This window comes from Xiphophorus hellerii, chromosome 5 (assembly GCF_003331165.1).
Source record: "Xiphophorus hellerii strain 12219 chromosome 5, Xiphophorus_hellerii-4.1, whole genome shotgun sequence".
Lineage (NCBI taxonomy): Eukaryota > Metazoa > Chordata > Actinopteri > Cyprinodontiformes > Poeciliidae > Xiphophorus > Xiphophorus hellerii.
The window spans coordinates 13805393-13827948 of record NC_045676.1 but is presented as its reverse complement, the minus strand read 5'-3'; the positions used below and the strand labels follow the sequence as shown (position 1 = coordinate 13827948).

The window sequence follows — 22556 nt, the reverse complement described above, 5'->3', positions numbered from 1 at the left end:
TTGTTTGAATAATTACATCCTTTTCACTGTCTGTTTTTAATGAGCAGGGAATCTTGAAATCTTCCACACAATAAGAACCATTAGGTGTGAAACACTCAAAAAGTAACCCTCAGGTTACACAGACATAATTTAATGTTAAAATTTCCATCACACCGTTTTTATTCTTTAAAGAGCTTCTAATGAGAACCCATAAAAATTGTCAGAGACCAGAATTTCTAAGCCTGAATGGAGTCTAGAGTGTACACTGTAATGCCCCTTCCCCACCTGTTGCTGCACAACACTATTCATGTGTCAGAAATAACATACAGTATTCTCTCTTCTGAAATAAAGACGCCTGACCAACTAATCAGATAATGTCAGCTAATAACACGTGAAAAAGCAGAGCAGCTAAAGGCTTTAATATTTTGTTCAATGAGTATGTTTACTTAAAAACTAATTTCAGTGGATATTTAATCAACATTTTTCTAAACTATATATTTGAAAATTACAATAGTGTTGCGTGGATAACTTTTTAAAGTAGATCATTTACATCTGTGGTTATTTTTTTGCACCTTTTGCCCATGTAGCTATACACACACCAATTACAGGAAGAGCCCTACAGTGATGATGGATTTTTGGCTGATAGCAAAGGAATTTGACGGTCAGGTGATAAGATGAGATTTCAGCATATCTGTGTTTTCAGGCAAAGATTTTATCTTACCTGAACTTTAAATTAGGAGATTGTGAGATAGGATGGAGTAAGTGTTTGTCAGATAACGGATCTTTGTTCATTTTAGATAGTACAGCTGTGAACCAACAGTACATACTCCTGGAACAGATGTAAAACCAGATCAGATAGTTAGTTTAAAGTGGCCCTCGGTGAAGTCATTGAACTATCCACAAAAGTTTGCATGTGTCTGTGTGTATTAAATATTCTTTACGAGCTTTAAAGCTTCAACAGCACTTTCAGTGTCATACATGATGGTTGAGGTAGTTTTTTTTTTTCTTCCCCCATCCAGAATCTTGAGTTGTGCTGTTGAGCTACTCAGTTTTCATGTGTCGGTGTATTTATGACTTCATTTGCATCTCCATGCTTCAGCACACCGTTGTGGCGCCCTATACATGCCTGAGAGAGAATGAGTGTGTTTACTGTGCGGTTACTGGCCTCCTAGCATCTGTTTATGACCGTGAGGATTATCGCCACGCTGCAGTGTGACATTAACTCATTGGAGTCACTCTCACACCTCAGACCACTGGCCACTCAGTCTTCATTCACTTTCGGCCAGACTTTGACAAGTGACAAATGAGTATGGAAGTGGCTGTTTACTGCATCTGCATGCACACGCCCAGAAAAGACAAAGATACATTCTTTCAGGTTGAGAAACAAAGAAGCTCAGCTTGGCACAGGCAGCGCAAAACAACACAGAATGAAAATCCCAAGGTATCCGGTGTTGGCTGAACTTTGTACGTTCAAATAAACATTAAGTGACTAAAACTGAAGGCATTTCTTAAATGAATGCATCTACTTAGCTCTGAACAAGGAAAAGGAAGTGATTCAACTGAGCAAATAGTTCTTACTTGTCATCTGTTGCACAACGTCTTTCTCAAAATATATGTTGAAATACAAGTGAAATTTAAGTGCCAACATTATTTGTGGACACATTAATTGTCATAGAAAAATTATTTTACAGATATTTAATTTAGAGGAAGTTCACTGTTAAAAACACTTATTTAAGTTCAGCCAACAGGCTTAATAGTTCACATTCCTAGCTAGATTCATGCTTCTAACATAAACTAGTTCTTCTTTATTGATCTTTTTTGATTAAATAAGTTCTAAAAATGCATATATCAAAATGTTACATGACAGAGATAATCCCAATTATGTGAACCTGACCTGTTGGAGCCATAAATAACAAATATTTAAATTATCTGTACAATGCTTTGTTTTTTAATTTTGTCATATTTAGTAAAGAAGGTAAATATTTATTCAGGCCATTTTTATTGTGAAATTTAGTTTTATTTTGAAAAGCTGACTTCCTGTTGAGCTTTATATTATATTCGAAAAAACACTGATGGCGGAAGGATTGCATAGACATGGAGCAATACAGTTTTTGACCGTGCATGCCGTGTTTTGTTTTGTTTTTTGGAGTGAAAGAAAAAGGAAACATATAGCTGATTTTGTATCTTCATTTTTGTATTTGCATTTTTTTATAGATAACGAATTTTTTGTTAAATTTACGGTTTTGTACGCGTCAATACATTTACACCTTAGCATCATGAGGGTTTTATGGATGGTTGCATAATTACTAACAGATTCCCATTTCCACTCATGACTATTTGGAAGAGTTTAGACAAAGGTTTGTTTGAATGAACGTTCATTCTGAAGTCAAGAAATGTTAAAAATACGTCTCATATTTGATGTCGTATTTTTAGTGTTTAGTATTGTATCTTTTTGTCAGGATAGAGGAAACCTATGGTCCAGATTATGCAAAAAGAAACACTGGATGGTCTCATCCATGACGGCTGCACAAACAAATGCTTCACTTAATACAGCATCTGTTTATCATTGGTTATATAAACACGCCTATAACAAAATTATCAGAAACTAAAGCAATGGTCTGAAGGTACATTCCAGGCTTTATAAATCCAATATGTGAAAAAGGAAATGCAACATGATTTCTGCTCTCCAGCTGCTGAGAAACTAGTTGCTCACTACAATCTTTGTGACGTAGAAAAATCAAACAAAAACATTTATTAGCTTTCTAAGCAAGATATGGAAATACATTGGTGGTCGGTACCCTTAGAGGTAATTAAAATTTTGCTTCATTTTACTGAAAACAGATTGAATGCGTCCCCACAAGACCTCTATGGTGTGAGATAAACTGTGAAAAGAAATTATTTGTATTTAGGGGTCGTAAAATGTATTACAACACATTGCATAGAAATAACAAAAGAATTGACATGAACTGCAATAATTAACAAATGTGAGAAAAAAAAGTCAGCACTTTAGTGACAACCACTCCACAACCTTTAGTGGAGTTACTTGATGTGAATGTATCATTTCATTTCTGTTTCGTTCTGCATTGGGAGATTTTTGATACTTTGAATTATTGAATACTCATTCCGATGAAAGGCATCTTATTAAAGAGGAAACTATCAATAATTAAATTTAAGAATTCTTAACCTCAGGGAAGTTTTTGTGAGGAGGAGAAAGCAAATTTGTAAAGTTCAAAAATCCATTTGTTTGGTTAATCTAATATTTTGTTTTACTATATACTGTAAAAAAAACAAAAACAAGGTATCGGATCAATAAACTCATTGAGCACCCCCCTCTCCCCCTGAGATTCAGGGAATAAGACAAGATTTGATTTCTGTGTTTTTACTTCATTATCTGGTTCTCCAAGTCTGACAGCACTGTGAGACTATTTTAAGAGGATGAGCTCATACCACCTTTCTGGCATCGCCACTCCAGCACACACCCTCCCAGGGGGATGTCTAGCCCACTAACGGGCTCTGATGGCCAAGCAGGAGTTGCAGAGGGGAGTGGGCCTCTCTCTCTGGGACCATGTGGAGCTCTTAGCTGCGAGAGCGAGCGTTAACGGAAGATTGGTGAATAATTTAGAAACATCATTTCTGCTGGCCGTTAAATATTTAAGCAGCCTCTGATGTAACTGTGGAACATGAATGTCAGTGCGTGTGCGCCGGTGTCTTTGCACGTCTGTGCACTCTGGGGTGGAAGACAGATGCGGGGAGGGTGATGTTATTTAAGGAGAGTCCGGGTCGGCTTATTTGGACGTAAAAAGAGGTGAAACACAAAGGTTGGAAAAGGAAAAAGTTGATGAGAGGAGAAATGGCAGATCTTCAAATTTTTGAATGAGTCGGTGTTTTGTTGTATCAACTTGGAGAGTTTTTTTTTTTTTAAATACAGTACCTTACACGAGTGTTTGAACTTGTTTGTATGTTTCTGATTCTTACAAATCTGAAAAGTGTGGCATGCATTTGTACTCCCACATCAGAATTAATCTGTAGTTATAGCTGAAGTCTTCTGAGGTATCTCTCTACCAGCTGTAGCCATATAAACTCTCATTTAATTTAAATATGAGCTGCACTTTGATTAGGCCATTTTAACACATGAATATGCATGCTTTGATCTAAATAATTCCAGCTTAGCTCTTGCTGTTGAATGATGTCGTTGTTTTCAGCCTCTAACAGGTTTTCTTTCAAATTTAACTCATTCTTGTTTTTCTCGTATTTACTTTCCCCCTTTATTTGTGTCCTGTAGCAGTCCAGAGAGCATCCGTTGCTGGCCCTGTCACGTGTTTGCGTGTAGGCGTGTGTGTGTGTGTGTCAGGGTTAAACTGTTTCAGCAGGCCATCTCTCATTGTGTCACTCTGTTGCCTTACTCTGCTCTGACTCACTTTAAGACTCGGCCACACACACCAACATGAACTGGCACACAAACCTCTTCACTCCTCTCAACCGGGGTTAAATGATCGCACCCAGATTATTAAACTCGCCTGAGTTCTCTCAACTCTTCTCTGTGTGTGTGTGAGTGTGATGATGAGTTGTTGTGGGTTCTTCCCCTGTGAGGGCCTTGTTTACTCAGTGGGGTCTTTTTCACACATTCGGTAGCCCGGCCAGACTGCCTGTTTGTTTTTCCCACATCGTCTCCTCTCCCTCGTCTTTGTGGAAATAACGTTCCCCATCGCCCCCGTCAGCTGAAACCCTTCCTTTTGCGTTTCTCCCCCCTCTCCTCCCTTCATCTTTCGCAGGTTTAGTGTTTGTTTGTCGGCTCTGCTCAACCCATTAAATCGTGGATAACTTTTTTTTTTCAGGTGTACACTTCCATGAACATATGCATTTATGAAATTGTGTCCATTAGTTTTGTATTTGTTATTTTTTGTAAAACCTAGCCAGTTGAAATTGTTTTAGGAAACTGTTCAATCTTTGTGACAGCTGTGATTTTGTTATTTCTCAGCATGGGAAACTGCATAAATGTACAGGTAATCCCAAAATTATTCATACCTCCATCAGACTTAGGTTCAAAGTGATCTTTTTAATTTTAACAATACATTTCTTCAGGGGATCCACAGTGACACAGTTAGTACTTTTGCCTTGTAGCAAAAAGAGGTTTCATTTCCAGTCTGTGTTTTTTCTGCAAGACATTTTGCATGTTCTTGACAGTTTTGCTGGATTCTTCCACTGTCCAAAAACAAGACTGTTGTGTTAAACACGTTCTTTATAGCTACCCTTTGGAGTGTGTTTGAACATGAATGTGTGTTTCTGTGTTGCCCTGTAATGGACTGGTGATCTGTCCAGGGAGTACCCCACCTCACCCAATGACCACTGGATAGAACGATGACCCCTGACCTTGGGACAGATGTTGGTTCTTTTAGTCGTAACATTTTGGGGTGGCTGAGCCAGAGTCCCAATTTAATAGAGAATATTAGGCCAATGAGAGTGATAAAGTGCAAAAAGTTGGTCAGCAATAGAAGAAGGGTTTGACTGATGTAATGGCAAAAAATAACTTTTGATTTTACAACTGATAAAATGTCAGTACATTCAGCTCTGGAAAAAATAGGTGACCACTTCAAATGATTTGATTTGATTACTGATTTTACTTTTTATATGTAAATGTTTGAGTAAAATGAACATTGTACTTTTATTCTATGAACTACTGACAATATGTCTCTGAAATTCCAAGCAAAAATTTAGTATTTATTTTCAGAAAATGAGAAATAGTCAAAATAACGAAAAAGATGCGACGCTTTCAGGCCTCAAATAATGCAAAGAGAGCAAGTTCATATTCTTTTAGAAACAACAGTACTAATGTTTTAACTCCGGAAGAGTTCAAAAATCAATATTTGATGGAATAACCATGAGGTTTTCAATGGGGTTCAGTGCAGTAATTTTTTCCAGACCTGTATATTGTACACAATATATGTATATACTGTATATATGCATTGTTTTGTTATCTTTTGAGGGATTTCTGTCTCACTTCCAATCAGAAATAGACTTCTTTGTTGAATACAAATAATTTTAAATTTAAATCTGTAAGGAATTGTAATAATTTTTTTGAATGAATGCCAAAGGATCGGCTCATGTCTGTATTACGACTACTATAACTGCAACCAGAGTATGCCTTAAAGTTGAAAAACTTGAACAAAATGTTTACCATTATTTTTAGCATCAAGGAAACCAAAACATTTTTTAAAAATAGCAGTTATTCACACCTATATATTAAGCCTCCATTGAAACAGGTATCTAATCTTATTTTGTGTTTTTACAGCCGCCTGAATCGGAATAATCTGGCCGTGTTTCCTGAACTACTTTTCCTGGGAACGACAAAGCTTCACAGACTGTAAGTCATGCTGCTGGTTTTTTTTATGTCTGTCGCTCATTTAATTTCTACTGAAGGTCTGTAGCTTTTTGTTGTGACAAAGCTCAAAAGGTTGCTAATGGTTTAAATGAGTTTGTGTATTTCTAACACCAACACTTTCAAGTCCAGGATTGATGTTTCAACAATTCTTTGTAAAATGCAAAAGAAAAAAAAAGTTCTTTGTGACATTGTGCTGGGGTTCTCGGTTGGATGAAGGTGTTAGGAGAGTGAGAAACTAAATTAGCATGGCACTGTCCATAGCAGCCAGTTCAGTAGCTAATGGAGATTATCACCCCAACAGCTGCTGCCCGCTGGGAGAGAGGTGTGTGTTTTAGTCTGTGAGCGGAGAAAGTGAGAATGGGCGACAGAAGACAGTCTAATCAGATATTTCAAAACTGGTTTTTCCTCTTGGGATACCTTTTCGCCACAAAATAGTTTCAGTTGCACACATAAATGCTCTGGTTTGCATTCAACCTGGCAAACCATTGTTTGTTTTCATTGAGCACCTTCTCCAGTGTGTCCCAGTCTTCTCCGTGAACCGAGTTTTGGATTCCCAGTACTGTTGGGCTGGGCCTGCAACGCTGCTGAAACTGTGGGAACCGACTTCCCGTCACGGTCATTTGCGGGTCTAGGGGAGTAATTATGGTTGCATATATTTATATGTGCGGCTGAATATATTTATCTAAAGCTATGCTGAAATGCTGAGCTGATTCACACAGTGTGTGAAAGTTGTTTATGTTCTGCGGCTGCTGCCGTGGTCGGCTGGGCTTGACCTGCTGTGTTTAAGGGTGTGTGTCTGCATGCGCGTCTGTGATTCTGCAAGTGTGTGTGCTTCTCAAGGCCAAGAGCTGGCACTTTGCTCAGCGTGTGGGCTGAGGTAAAAATACAACGCGGATAAATTGCGCTACTCAACATGTCACTTACGAGCGTTTTTATGTTCGCTGTCTCAGCATCGATGATGTATAAATATTTAATTTCAGCTAAGATTCACTGACACAAAAAATTAAAGCAGCGCAGAAAAAATCAATTTAAAAATTAATCAAACTGCTGAAAAATGACATTTGCACACCATTCGGTGAAAGCTAAAGCACATTTTTATTGTCTAGCAAAAAACTTCTTGTCTGCTATTGTTTAGACTTTATAGTCTTCTTTTCACTTTTAGAAAACAAAATAAGTCCCTGAGAACCTCTGAAATACAATCTTGTTGGGTTTCATATTGAGGGCTTAAGGTATGTGCTAGCTTGACTGGCTTTCAGTTTTGCAACAGTGCAGCTATAAATGAACACTTGCTGAACCTGCTATTATGAAAATGTTTTCATTTTTTGTGGCTTTGAAATGTGTGCGTTTGTGAGTACGTACTGTATGGGTTTAACCTTTGCACAACTCAGTGGTTTAGCCTTCTGAGAGCTGAGTTGTAGTACGAATGAGGTCAGGTGTGATTTCTGTACATTTGTTTGCTTAGACAAACACATGACTGAGATTGATTTCTGCCTGAATACGTGCAGTTGTGAAGGTATGGGATTTTTGCTGTCAACTGAACTGAATAAAAAATATTCACACAATAAGTCTGATAGATTAGTTTTCCAAAGCATCACAATCTGAATTCATATTGAATTATTTATTGAAATTGGGTTGCTCCTGTAAGTGAACTCCCACTGGTTTTACCTTTGAATTAAAGCTTTTAAATTGTAGGTTAAAAATGTATTCTTAAAATTTTTTAAGAATATAATTAGCTTACCTTGACCTATCATTGTACTATAAAAAACAAAAAACTGCAAATCAGAGAATACAATGATATATTTGTCCATGTTTCAGTCCTGAGCAACACATTTAAAAAGGTTTAAACTGAAGTATCTTGTTTTTGTTAATCTAACAAATCTGGGTTTCCTTAACAACTGATGTCTAGATGTCAGATATTTGTTTGGGGAAAAACATAATAAAACTATGGATGTTTTATTTGACGCACCAACATAGTATTATATTAGCTTTCTTAACTTTTTTAATACCATGTTGGGCCAGAATATTGAGACAACTGAGACAAGGACAAATGATCTATTGCTGTCAGGAAAAAGCAGAGACAGCAATGACCTGAACTATATTTGTTGGTGAGTTAAATGCTGTTAACATTACTAATGTAGACCTCTAGTGAATTTAATATAAATTAAAAAATGTACCAGAGTCAGAAAGTGGTTTCAATAGCCGTGTACTAAAATTATTTATTAGGTATTACTATACTATATCAACAAGTTCCACAGATAGTCAAAGTCAATGGGTTACATGTCCAAGGGTCGATGAATGCCATAAAAACATCAATATTAGTATGTCACAAGGGATACTGCAAAGTATCTAAGAAACCTTTTTTCACTTAATATTGGAGGTTGCTTTGAAGTTGTTTGGTTTAATGGCTTTTCTAAGTATTTAAAAGATCTAATTGTTGATAGTAGTGTTGCAAATTCCTACGAACAGAAGAAAGAACATTTAGAATGAGATCTGAATCCTCTTCATCACACCCCTTTCAAACACCTGTGTCCAGACCGCACCTTTTAGCTCCGTCATTAGATGCTCACATCATCTTTCTCAGCACTCCAGGGCCCTGACTCCATTACAAAGACTCATCCGGAGACATATTGTTCTGGAAGTACCAAAATGTCCTCTGTGTTTCTGTCTGGATGTGACACAGAGATAGTCCTCCTGTTCCCTTCTCCAACTAGAGTCACACAGCAGCAGTACTGAGGACCACAGCTGGGACTGTTTGCTCTGAGGGGAAAAGAAGAGAGCAATGAGACACTTTTAGTGGGAGATCAAACTGTGCCAGTTCATTAGAGGGACTCTGTAAAATAAGATGGACTGGCAATAACTTAAAGCTCTGGACTTTAACCAAGAATTGTGCTAGCTCAAGAAACCCGTCGTATTAGGTTTAAGATCAGACAATACAAACTCACAATACAAACTCGGTTTAAGGTAAGGTATGGTAATTTTATTTATATAGCACATATTCAGGACAAGGCAGTTTAAAATGCTTTACAAAACCAAAAGAAATAGAGAATGGTAAAAGTATGACTACATATTGGTCCTTCATGTTTAATAAGAACAACTAATCCATAATTTATAAGCTAGTAGAGGTTTCTCTGGATCCATGTTCTGATAAAAGTAGAGGTTGGTTCTCCATGTTCGGTAAGATTAGTGAGGCATAAAACTAAATGTATAAAACAATTTTTATATATTAAATTAAATAGAAATTAAAACAAGTAAATAAAAACATAGGAGTATGATAAACTTCTACATTTAACAAAAAAAACCCAAAGGAAATAAATACAAAGAAAATCAATTTAATTATTCATTGTCGCTAACTTATCCATTTTACATTGTGAGAGGATTAATTTTATGTTTTTAAAAATACAATGCTTGTTATATGCTGTGAAATATTTTTTTTCTTATTTTTTAAATTTTTTTTATTTTTTTTATTCTAACCTGACAGTGTATGTCCATAAAATGAAAAGACAAAAATTAGAAAACTGATTTCTGAAAACACTGCTTTGTGATTTCCTGTTGCTTTTCTGATTTAAGTATGTTAATGATGACTTTCAGTTAACATTTGTTGCAGAGTAACCAAGTCAATTTGTTGGAAATGGTTCTCATACAAGAATTTATGTTGTTGTTTGAGCTGTTTTGTGACCTTTGGTTGATGATCCTGAGCAGGCAAGTGCAGCAGAGCAAGGAAAGTTCAACCCCAAGCTGATCTCATGACCCAATGTTGGTCAACAGCTGTAAATTATTGTTGATTCAGACGCAAAATTATTACTTTAGCTTCATTAGCACATCTCCTTCCAATATTTTAAAAGTATATTAAATAGACCTTTAACACCACTGAGAGGTAGTTTTATAGTTTAAAAAAATTAATCAGAAGCTTTAAAAAGGTGATAAATGTTAGAACAGTTGTGAATTTTTGGCAATTTTGGTAGGTTACCTGGTATTCAAGCCCTATCCCACATTTCTTTACTTCACTGTCACTCTCAAATGGTTTAGGCGTCAGACTGTAATAAAAACCATTAGTGATAGCTGTTACTAGCAAATTCCCTGAAGTAGAAAATTTAACATTATTGGAAATGACATTTTCTGCCATTTTCCAATAACATCTGTAATGAGTTTGTTTGTTGTAAGGGACAGATTGTATCCAGTTAAATCATGGTTCACAACACAACTGAAAAACAAACTGGACAAATAGAGCCTGACACTTTGATTAATAAAAGATAACCTGTTGAGTTTGATAGATTTTTAATCTTTGTCTGGCCAGTTTAAATTAAGGGAATGATTGGTAAGCGGAAACAAGAATAAGTCACAGCTTTCACATTATAATATGTGGATATGAATGATTATGAATTCAGAAATGTTCCGTGTGTTTAAATATGGACCATATTTGTGTGTGCGGTGGGAGATTATGGTCATTTTTGGTTACCATACTGTTGCAATTGCTAATTAGGTCTGGATTAATTACATTTTTGTTTATTCTGTCTATGCTAATTTAAGAGTGTGAAGCAACATGAAGCATAAATTGGTTAAGTAGATTTTGTTCTTGGTATTTTATGTGAGAATTTCCTTCAAGAAGGAAAGGAAGGCAGACTTTTGAAAAAAAAATTGTTAAAAGGACTATTTTAAGTAGATGTGTTACAAGCAAAGATATTTGAGGTGTTATAAAGTTCTAATTTGAAGCAGAGAAAAAGGAGAAAAACAAAACTTTGAAGAATACTTAAGAATTGAGAAGTTTCTTTACAAGTTTCTGACCAAAAGAAACCAATTAAAAGTGGGAATGAGTGAAGTAGAGAGGCATCAACTCTAATGCTTTTCAATGTAACATCCAACAGAACCACAGCACCGTTACTCAGCAGAACATTTCCCAGTACACAGCACTCCCTCCATCATCTTGACATCTTCCCCACAGTGCACATTTACATGCATAATGAAACTTTTCCATTGTTTGTGCTACAGTGGTTTGGTGGTATACATCAACATGCTTTCATCAGAATCTACATGTATGTTTAATGTTTAAAAACCTGTTTGGGTCTTATAACCAGATTTTTTTGCTCTGTTTTTAAGAGTGTCCATTTCTGGAATTTATAGTTTATTTGCTTCACTATTACGTCACAAACACCTGATACAATTACATTAGTCACTGTAACAATATAGTCAGTCATATAGCCTTTTGTATTTTTAATGTTGTGGCTGACTGGGACATTTTTATGGCAACTGAAGTGTCATGATGGGAAAGTTGTTCATCCATCTCCAGTCCACATAACCATGTAATCACATGAACTATTTCCTTGTCAACTCAGGATTATGTCTGAACTCAATCACAGTTTTAATATGCTCCTCAATCTTTGCTGTATAACTGTTGACTTTGCACCTTTGCACAGTATGTTGAGTATTTTGTGGAATATGGTTGCGAAACTTACTGAATAGTTAGCACACTGGTTTGTGGATAAGTAAACTTAAATTGTCTAGATGGATCGTTAACAGCAGCAAGTATGCACCCAGTATACCAAGAGTGAACTTCATTTTTGACCAGCTCTGTGTCCCTGTAATCAAACTGAACGTGCTATTGTTGCCGGTAGCTAACATCCTTCCTTTCAGGCAATAAAACATTAATACCACCAAATCACTGTTTTGATAGAAGCTCATAAAACACTATTTTAAAGCTCTCAGTGTCTAACCTTGTGCTTGCAGAAGATTCAGCAGTCTGCTTCATGGCTTTGCAACATTATGCTACTTTTCATGTATGCCAGTTCTGAGAACTCAGCTGAGGAATGCAGAAGATGACAAGAAGTAAATATCTAACCTTGTTCAACTCATCAGAATTTTAGATACGTGTTTACTTTTTATTCTTTTGTTCATTTTGATATGATTTTGTTGCAAAAAAGAACATTATTTCATTTCTGTGCTGTTCTGATAGACAATCTGCAACAAAGCAGAAAAGATGCTTAATGCATATCTGAACCTTTGAGTTTCTTCAGTTTTTATTCCCTTTTTTTGTTAGTATTATCTTTATTAGCATTTCATTCACAGTTACAAAACTATATAAAATGGCAAAAAAACAGCTTTCATTTACTTAATAATTTCTGCTTTTCAGTTTTTAATTATGTCCAATTTTATTGTCATTTCATCTGGATAAATAATATCTTAGCCTCTTTTGAGTTTTATTTCATTTTTAAAGAAGGGATGTTGAAAATATTGCAAAGAAAAGTTGTTTATGGTACCCTAGCACTTTTACTTTTGCATAGTGAACATTTTAAAAAGTTAATTGGCACACATTACATTATCATTAAATAAGAGTTTGAATGAATGAGTAAAAGTGCATTTTTACTGTGTGTTTGTTGATGTGTATATAGTACTCTCTAATCCTCTACTAAACGCTTTCCTGATGACGCTTTGCCACAAAGCACTGAGTCTTAATGTTGTAGCTTTGTCTTCTGTGAAAGGTTAACCCCACTCCACACACACACACACACACACCCCGCACGCGCGCACACACACACACTTTCTCACAGAAACACTCACATGCAGACTCTGCCAAGTGCTACAGCCTGGGCATTGGTGTGACACGAAAGTGCAGGAAAACTTCAGAGGATGTGGGCCTTTCTATGGTGTCAATAGTTTGTTGGTTGCAAAGAGAGGGGGGAGAAAGGGAAAGGAAGAGAGAGGTCAAAGGTAGAGAGAATGAAATTTTCTCTGAGTAAATAATGTTTTTTAATTAAGATAGAGGTGCTCCAAGCGTTTTTGTTGCCACAGTGACGATGACCTCTGGGTTTGAGACCGGTCAAAGGTGAAGAATGTTCCAGACGTGAGATCTAAGGAGGAGGTGATTTATACAAGCAAAGAACTGGGCTGTCGCCTCCCTCTTACCACCAAAAACTTGTGAAAAATTAAACCTTTGGTAAGAAAAAATTTAAAGTATGTTTGGATGAATTTTGTCTATGCAAAATGTTATGACTTGCAGTTTTTATCAGCGAGATCATCAATACAATTAAATGCAATTTTCAGTAATAAAACTTTGATAAAAATTAACAACAAAGAAGTAAATTATATTGTATAATAAAATCTGACGTAATTAAAGTAGCTTATTGAGGAGCTAGTGAATAATGTACAAGCAAACATATTTCCAATGATTGTTGTGTTGTTCCAATAAAGACTTGTTGTTCATATAGTTTTAAAGAGACAGGGTGGAAATGTATGAAATTTTATAGCCATTGGTTGTAAGCTACCTCAAACTGTATCTTAAAGCTTTGAGCTAATAAACGTTTAAGGTACTTCTTTACTTCCTATGCTTAGCCTTGATTCTTATGCTTATACCATTTGTAATGAAATTTATCCACACTTTCCGTTTGCTTGCTCTCATACAGAAAATTGAAGAGGATTATACAAATAAGCACAATCTGCATAAAAAACAAAACAAATTAACCTTAGCCAATAATTTAAAAAAAATACTAACAAGCTCACAAACTTTCATTAATTTAATCAAAGTTTGATAATAGAATTTATTAGCTCAAAGCTCTAAGATACAGTTTGAGGTAACTTACAACCAATGGTCATAAAATTTCATACATTTCCACCCTGTCACTCTTTTTGCTTCACTTCAGATATATTTTCTTTCTTTATTGAAGAAACAAGAATAGCCGCAGGCACATTGCGTTACGATTCAGGAATGTTTTCTGCACCCCTTGGTTCCTGTTTCTAGCAGATATAAAAACTCACAAAAATGCACTCTAATTAAAGAACGGCTCTTTAACACACACACAGGTTTTTCCTAGTTCAAGAAATGTTTTCATTAGCACTCTTGGATCAGACACATTGTATTTAGTCAAAACAGTGGGAAAGGTAATTGTATGTTCCTTTCCTTGCTGTTTAACGTCTTGGTCTTCAAATGTTTCCATGTTATGCTTGCACAGCTTATGAATTACCTGGAGTGTGAGCTAATAGTTACAACAATTTCGAGGTGTTGGTGACTCACCATCATATGAATCACATGACCGCCTATCTGAAACGCTCAAGGCGACTCATTCCTATGACGTGATTTGGTCATTCTCATCCGAACACAATACCTGATTCACTCTTGAGTTATTTTAGCAAGAGTTTTCCAACTCAAAGACCCGCTGATGTTGTTTAGGGGGCAACAGAGCAACAAATTATTTTACACAGCAACGATGTAAAGGATGTGTACAGCTCTTTTTGTGTGCTTTTTGTGGTCAATACTGCTGTGTGCAGTTTTGTTCTTTCGTTTTTTGCTAAGCTGCATTACATCCTCAGCTTTAACTGTGCACCATAAAACATGACGTGAGTTCTGGCCTGAACTCTGCTGGATTTAATAACTTTGGCTTGCTAAATTTAACTCAGTTTACCATGAGAGCACTGCACTAAGGTAACTTTATTAGAATAATGGAGAGTTTTGTTAAGTTTGAATGTAGCATTAAATGTAAAAGGTAGAATTTGATGTACTGCTGAATAGAAAAGTGATATATGAGAATGCCTATAATGTGTAATCTGTCTAACGTGCATTCACATTAGAAAAGATGTAGTTGAGCCTCTGTTGGAGTGTCATTTGTCAACTCAAGAGTCAAAAGACGCTGTAAAGAAACTTGGTTAATTGTTATATAGATATATATAAAAAAAACATCTACCTCAAAGAGGTCAGTTAGAGGTATTTTGGCTTTATAAGTGGGCTTGATCTCTTATTTTATCATAGACCATTGACCAAAATGAAAAACAGTAGCAGAGCAAATGTGAATTTACAGGATTATGATATAAAATTTCCTTATAATAACATACAATTAAATTGTACTTCATATTTGAGGATATTTGTGGATATTTAATTTATCTCTGTATTTAATAAAAATTTTACCCCTCAAATGAAAACAAAACTCATACGCTGGGTTTTAATTAAATAGGGCATGAAATGAAAGAAACAGTAAAAATAAAAACAATGTTAAGAAATGGGAATACAAATTGGTGACTTGATTCAGAGTAACTCCCAGTAGGCCAAGTGAACTGCACAGCCTGCAGACTTTAGAGCGGGGTTGGAAGATCAAAATGATAAAATGGAACCCAATCTTCCTTCCTCAGTGACAACTTCCACAAGAAGATTGTTACTAGCACAAAAGTTTTGAGTTTGGAAATTACAAATCATGATTGCGTTGCCAAATTGAGCAAATTTTATACAGAAAGCAGAGGTGAAGAAAAGAGCTAAATTTGATGTTCAGTTTGTTTTTCAAAGCAAAACTGTATATTCATGTAATATGTAATTCCGCAGATGTTGTTAAAACATGAAGCTGTCTATCTAAAGTTTGGCTGGATGCATGCGGCTTCATTAATCACTTGTCACCCGGGTGTCAGAGTTCAGAGCAGTGGGGCAAAGGGTCAGAGAGCGTCAGTGTCAACCGATGAGATATCCAGGATAATGGAGCTGCCAGCAGTGATGCTGCTGCTTTGCCCGTCATGTCACACCGGGAGTGAAAGCTGCGCCTGGAATAACTTACAGCGAAGGAGGAGGGGTGTATACAGACAGAATGAATGAAGGGAATTTAAAGGAAAGATTAGAGACATATTTGCTCTCTTAAATGGTGTGGAAAAAAGCGCTGTGAGGAATTTACAGAGATGAAGAAAGAGGCGTCTTCACCATTGTGAGATAGATGTGTGTGAAAACGGCAAAAAGTGCGCAGTCTAGAGGGAGATTGATGGACAAGCGAAGTAAAGAAAGGAGGAGAACAAGGCAGGGAGTCATGGAAATGATAGGAGAAAGGTATGTCAGTCCTTAATGTCTATGGCAGGTAGCCTACAGCATGGAGCCTGCGAGTCTGTTAGAGAAGTGCCCAGGTGTTTTATGTGTGTGAGTGTGAGTAACTTGAGTCTGGATTACTGGCAGAGGGTTACATACCAATCCAAAGCCAGGAAGAGCTTACCTGGAAGCAGGTAGTTACAGTGCGAAATATGTGTCTGTGAGAATCTGTGTGTCTGTGAGGTCTTCTTGAGCATCAAAGTATATCTTAACCTTATGTGTGATTAGGGGTCACCGTGTGTGGTAAAACCACCCAACTTTCCCGCTCTTAATCTTGGGTCCCCTTACTTTACTTCCACTCACATTTTCTGTTTTGTATAAATGACTTCCCCCGAAGTGAACTCAGGTTTTGCACCGCTGAGAAGATACAAGACGATGGAACCTTCCTTTCTAAAAGCAGAAATCTTCAGGGACTTTGCAGGTTGTGTATTGATTGATGAGCTCGCCCGGTCGATGAATTATGAGATGGATTACAGAGCAATCAGGACGATTCATCATGCAATGCTTCTCTTCTCACCCAATCAAGCAAGCAGCTACTCAGCAGTATTGACCCATACTTGCTGTGGGCAGTCATGACTTAATGAGTCAGTAACTTAAATTAACTTATTGTGAGACTTAAAGGAATGGCAGTTTAAGTTCCAGTAAAACATAATAAACATTTAATATCTTACCTGCAGTACCTAAATCCTGTCCTCTATTTAGGATAAATCCATATTGGTTTGCACCGGGGAAGGAATCTAATAGCTGGTCTGAGAGGCAGGGATACTCCAAGAATGATTTTGTTTACTGTTTACTGTTTTGGGGGGCTGTTACTAATCTAGAGGAGGCCCACCAAAGCCAAAAGCTGTTACAAAATTTTAGAAGTCTGGTCTAGATGTGAGAAGACGGGTTTGGAAGTTCAAGTTTTCTAGTAACTGAGTTGGCCTCACTATTGTTGCAGCTCCGGTTTGTTCACTTGTGAAATTTTAGAACTTGGTGCAGATCACAAACACCACGTTTCAGCTAAAATGGACGATTTGGAAGGTGCTCTTGCAGAGCAGGTTCACTTGTACTGGCATGTATATGATTCCTTTATGATGGCTCATTCTTGGAGAATACTGCACTAACGTACACACCAAGTATAAAAACACAATGTGAACCACTAAAAATGAAACTATAGCTTTGCCTTTAGGGTGGGATAGGGAAGTAAATAAATATTATATCATTGAACACAACTTGGTAATGCTGTTTCCTCATTTTTTCTAATTTTTCTAATTTTTTCATTCATAAAAAAATGATTTAACTGAGGCTTTTGGTTGGAAAGACAGCAAAGTCATAAAGTTTCCTAAATATACTTACACTGCTAGAGTAACTGATAAAAAGAAATGTCTGATGAAAAGCAAAATTACTACAGAATTTAAGTAAATGCAATTTTTAAATTTTACTTCCCTTTATTTGTTTATCAAGTGACACAGAGAACACTTATTTTGTGTTCTTTGAATATGTTTCCACAGAAATGTCATTGGTGTTGCACCTCCTACCTCTTTTTCCTGTATAAATATTCATTGGCTTCATTAACAGTTCAATAGACATTGCATAAATAGCTGTAATGTTGATGAAATTGTACCATTTAATTGAAATTGAGGACACCAACAGAGTTATCATTTGCATTTGTTTTAAAAATCCTGAACTCTACCTTTAATAAGCAAAGGAACGTAGCATCGCATTTATAAAATTATTATTATATGACCGTATTCACCTGTCCACAGAGGTAATGAGATAGGAACAATAAAAAAGCACAAGAAAAGTCTTTAGATATTATTCACTGAGCTTCACAAGTCAAATAAGAGAGGAAGAGTTCAGTTTATGTCAATCACCCAGCAGACCTAACATGGCCGCCTTTCTTTGCCTCAGGAACCTCCCTTCTAACCGCCCACCTCCATCCCCAATGCTCCATCTTGGCTCAGTGTCAAGCTGCCTTGTCCAGTTGCACAATAACCTCTCTCTGAGGCAGGCAACTGCATCCCCTCTCTGGCTCCATTAGTGCCACTCTGTTGGCATAGTCTGCATTCTCCAGTGGGACCGTCATCGCTGGCCACTCCATTGGCACCCCTGTCACTCTGCAACAACCACAAAAGAAGAGCTCACTGCCCTCCCTCCGTCGCCTCTCATGCTCACTTGGTCTTTTTTTGTGCACCCCCCACCGCCACCATTTTCTTCCTCTGCTTGTACGTGTCTCGCCCTCCTGCTATTATCTTCCTGTTCTCTTTACAGTACCTTCTCCTAATTCTTTTTCGTTGAACTCTCCCTCTTCAGCCCCCTCCCTGGCTCTCTGTCCTCAAAGCCCCACACATTGGTTTGGAGAGGCTTATGCAAGACCCTCATCCATGGTAATGAAGCAGAAGAAACCAGAAGAGGAAACTGGGAGCTGACCAGTGATTGCTCCCAGAAATGTTGCTCACAAGTTTAGAGCCTCTCGCATTATTTCACTAAAAGCCGAGTGTGTTTGAAGTGACCACGGCGACCTAGGCTCATTAAAACGCACTATGTTTGTAGAATGTGAGCACTGGGGCCAGAAACAAACCCACAACAAAGCCAGTCCCTTTGAAATAGTTAAAAACATATAATTATTTTTTTAAAAGTGAAGAGAATTGTTCAATATATCTTTTGCTTTGAGGTGTGATGCAGTACAATAGTGGTCATACCCATCAACCTCTTTCACATGTTTGCCATGTTGCAACCACAAATTACAATGTATGTTATTGGGACTTTATGTGACAGTCCAGCTCAAAGTAGTGCATACTTGTAAAAACAAATAACAATGATGCTGCATTTTTTCAAATAATGTGGTGTGTGTGTGATTTATTCAACCATTTAAGACAATACTTTGTAAAACCATGTTTGACTGCAGTTACAAAGTAGGTTTGTACTTGCACCTTCCCATCAACTGTGTTCATTTTCCATGTCTCTCCTGAAGAAAATCATCCCCAACGCCTGATGATGCCAAAACCTTGTGTCACAATGTAGGTTCCAGGATGAATGTGCTTCAGCAGCTTTCATCCTTAAAAAATGTTTTAGATGTTTTCTAAAAAGTTACAATTTTAACTTGTATGATTTGAGCTGCGTCCCCAGTGTGGCTCACAGCAAACTTCGGGCTGGATCGCTACTATTTTCATTAGTTGGGGTGTTATTCTTGAACATAATTCTGGTTTCAATTTCTCCACTAACTTGTGTTTCTTGATCTTCATCATTCTCCCACTAAATCCAGTAAAATAATAATAATAATCATTTTAACGCACTTGTACTTGACAGACTTCTTTTTATTTGTCAAACTGCATATTGTCCTTCCATCTCAGGTTGAGAGTTGGTTGGTTTTTTCTAGTACAAGGGCTGACTCTTAAAAAAACAACTACAACAACAAAAAGAATGTTGGAACTACTATAGTTTGATGATTATCATCACTCATTATATCACTATGATTCTTTTTATCTTGCTTACATTGTAGTTTTCCATATTTTCCACAGTACATCATTGATCTGCGATTGGAAGACATGGACGATAAGTAAAAATGACTTACCGTTTGTTCATTAATGTTCTTTAACAAATTTCTGAGGTAATTCTTCTTCCACAATCATACACTACTTTCTAGATTGGTCTATCATACTTTAAAATACTTTAAAGTTTGAACCTAATGTGAACATGCTGAAGTGGTGGAGACTCTTTTCCAAGGGGCAGTAAATGAATAAACAATTATGTGTGAATCAGACAGAGAGGATAAGTGAAAGTTCAGCACCGTGGCTGTGTATAGCTCAGGGCTGGTGATGGATCAGCAGGTTTGTAATCACAGGTTGTTACCCGACCTGTGTGTCCCTGCGTGAGCTTGCTGGTCTGTGTGTGCGAGTGTGTCTAATGACAGGTTCCAACCCCGATGTGTCATTATCCAATTACAGTTTTCTCTCATCTCTACGGCAACACCGTGCTCCCCGTAATTGGACGGCTGCTCAAGAGAGCCCTGACCTCTCAGCAAGTGTCAGGCAAAGGGAAGCACACACTGATACACACGCACACCCACGCCGGATGCCAGGAAGGTTGTGTAATCCAGGATAAAACAGATACTATCTGAAGGAGTGATCAGATAAACTATGCAAAGACAAGTTTGGACTTCATATTACATATTCCTCTTAGCGCTTTCTCTCTTTTCTTCATCAGTTTCTCTAGTTTTGCTGTCAATCTTTTTCTTGCCATGTGAATGTGATGCGTCTAAATGGGCTTTAATGGGCCAAGTCAAAGCAGGGCTTTTGCGGTCTGTGGTTCTTCTTGAAGCTCTTTTCTCTTCTGTCTCTTCACATTTTCATGAAAACAAAACACAGTGGATTTCCCCTTCTGGCCCTCCTAAATATTTCACATGGTTAGCAGGCTTCCCACCCTGTCTCCTCCTTGTTTGTATAAGCGAACACATCGATTGCAAAACTCTATGGGGTTAAATTTGATGCCAAGACAAAGACAGATTCTTATCGTTCGGGGAAATTCAATTATTGACTATTGGCACAGTTTTAAACACAAGGGGGAAAACTTGAAGGAGATTATTAGGGTGGAACAAGAGAGTGACTGTGTGCTGGCAGGTTTCCCCTCCCATTTTCTTGCATCAGAGGTTCATCGTTAGACATCAGAGTGACCTGAATTATGAATGCCGATTGGAAGAGAAGTTTTAATTCAAGGAGGAAGATTTAAACGCTGTATTGGGGAAGATTCAAGCTCTTCTTTCAGCTGGGCACAGAGTCTTTCTGGAATGGTGAAATTCAAACCACAGAAACACTTTGAGAGTAACTTTTGTGTCGGTGCATTTTTCTGTTACATCATTTGATATTCTTCCTCATTATCTCCACATTTCTGGCCAATAAAGCAGCTAAGAAACTGATAACATTAAATTTTGAGAACGTCGTGAAATTTTCTTCATCCTGTGTTTCACTTTTATCATCTTGCTCGCTCCAGCAGAAGCGGCCAAATGAGTTCACTGTTTAGTTATTTAGCAAATTTCTGCACAGTGGTACATTGTATGTGCTGATCTGGGGGATTTTTCTGTTCGGTTTTGAGAAGACATAACAATTAGTTTATAATTTTGGGAGGCATCTCCTGTAATGTGCCGCTACAGAGAACAGCTGCAAAGAAACACATGAGTAAAGTAATGTACATACAGAGAGGCCACAAGCGCCTGATGTTATGATGTCAGCCCGTTTTACAGCTGCCATAATTACAAACAAGACTCTGGGGAGGTGGGATGCTGTTAGCATAGGTGTGTTTAGTGCACACAAGACTTCTGCCAGAGATGATGCCTGGAGGTCCTGCAAGGTAATTGGTGTTTTCCTAGACGTCTCATCAGCTGACTGTCTGTTGTTTCTGAGTTGTACTATGAGAGATTAGTGTTTCTTTGTAGTTAGGTTTACTTAAATAACACCATTTACCAAACAAATGTAACATCAAGGCACGTCATGAGTCAGCAGGTCCATTTTATAGGCAGTTAATAGAATATAGTTTGGTCCAAATTTAAATCAAGTCCATTTAATCACAGATCAACCAAATACTTACAGTCCAGTTCAAACCAACTTCTAATACGACGTAGCTAGATAAGGTTGATCATAAAACCAAATGGTAAAATGTTAATCTAACAAAGCTCAGCCGATTGCATCAGGTTAAAGACTTTGCACAGAGTGCACCGAATTATTGGCTCCTTCAGGGGCTGCATCCAGGAAAGAGACATAAAAACCTTTAAGTACTGGATCAGGAGTACTTTCTATGGATGAGAAAAACAGAGAGGACATACGATGAAAATATGTAATGGCCCCATTAAGTCGAGGGAAAAGATGCAACTAAAATCAGAATAGTTCAACCAAGTTTACTCTCTGTTGGAAAGAGAGGAAAGTAAAACCTCAAACAAGAATAAAATACTGCATTTTGCTCATTATAGTGTTTACAATTAATTAAAACACTCTTCTATCTGACACAGGAATCCACACTTAAAAACAAATGTCCAATAAATATTTAACCACCACCATTTAAAACTGTCATGTATTATTTGTCACTTTTCCCACTTCACAATAATTAAACATAGAGTTACGCTCCTCTTATTAGTTTATTCATTGGAATGCAGTCAATTAGAATATGTGTTCCGATCAAGCTCAGTTTTCAGATTAAACGTATCTTTTGAAAGTAATCCTTAAACAGGTATTAGACATACCTTTTCATTCGTTAATTAATGTTCTTCAAAGCCTTTTTTTTTTTTACAAACTGTAAGTAATGTTTTAAATCAACCAATTTTGTTTTTATTTAAAACTTAGGCGAAATAGATTAAAAAGTTTTAATTTTCTGAACCAAAAATAAGTTAAACAAATTATATGT

The 22556-nt window shown here is 37.0% G+C and overlaps 1 protein-coding gene across 6 annotated transcripts in view; it reads left to right on the top strand.

The window, feature by feature from the left end:
* slit2 (slit homolog 2 (Drosophila)) overlaps positions 1 to 22556 on the top strand; it is a 105827-nt gene that overhangs the window by 9218 nt on the left and 74053 nt on the right. For all 6 annotated transcript variants that reach the window (XM_032562928.1, XM_032562931.1, XM_032562927.1 and 3 more), the window contains exon 4: positions 6269 to 6340. In XM_032562928.1, the coding sequence (XP_032418819.1) occupies positions 6269 to 6340 (72 nt within the window). The remainder of the gene's footprint in view (positions 1 to 6268; positions 6341 to 22556) is intronic.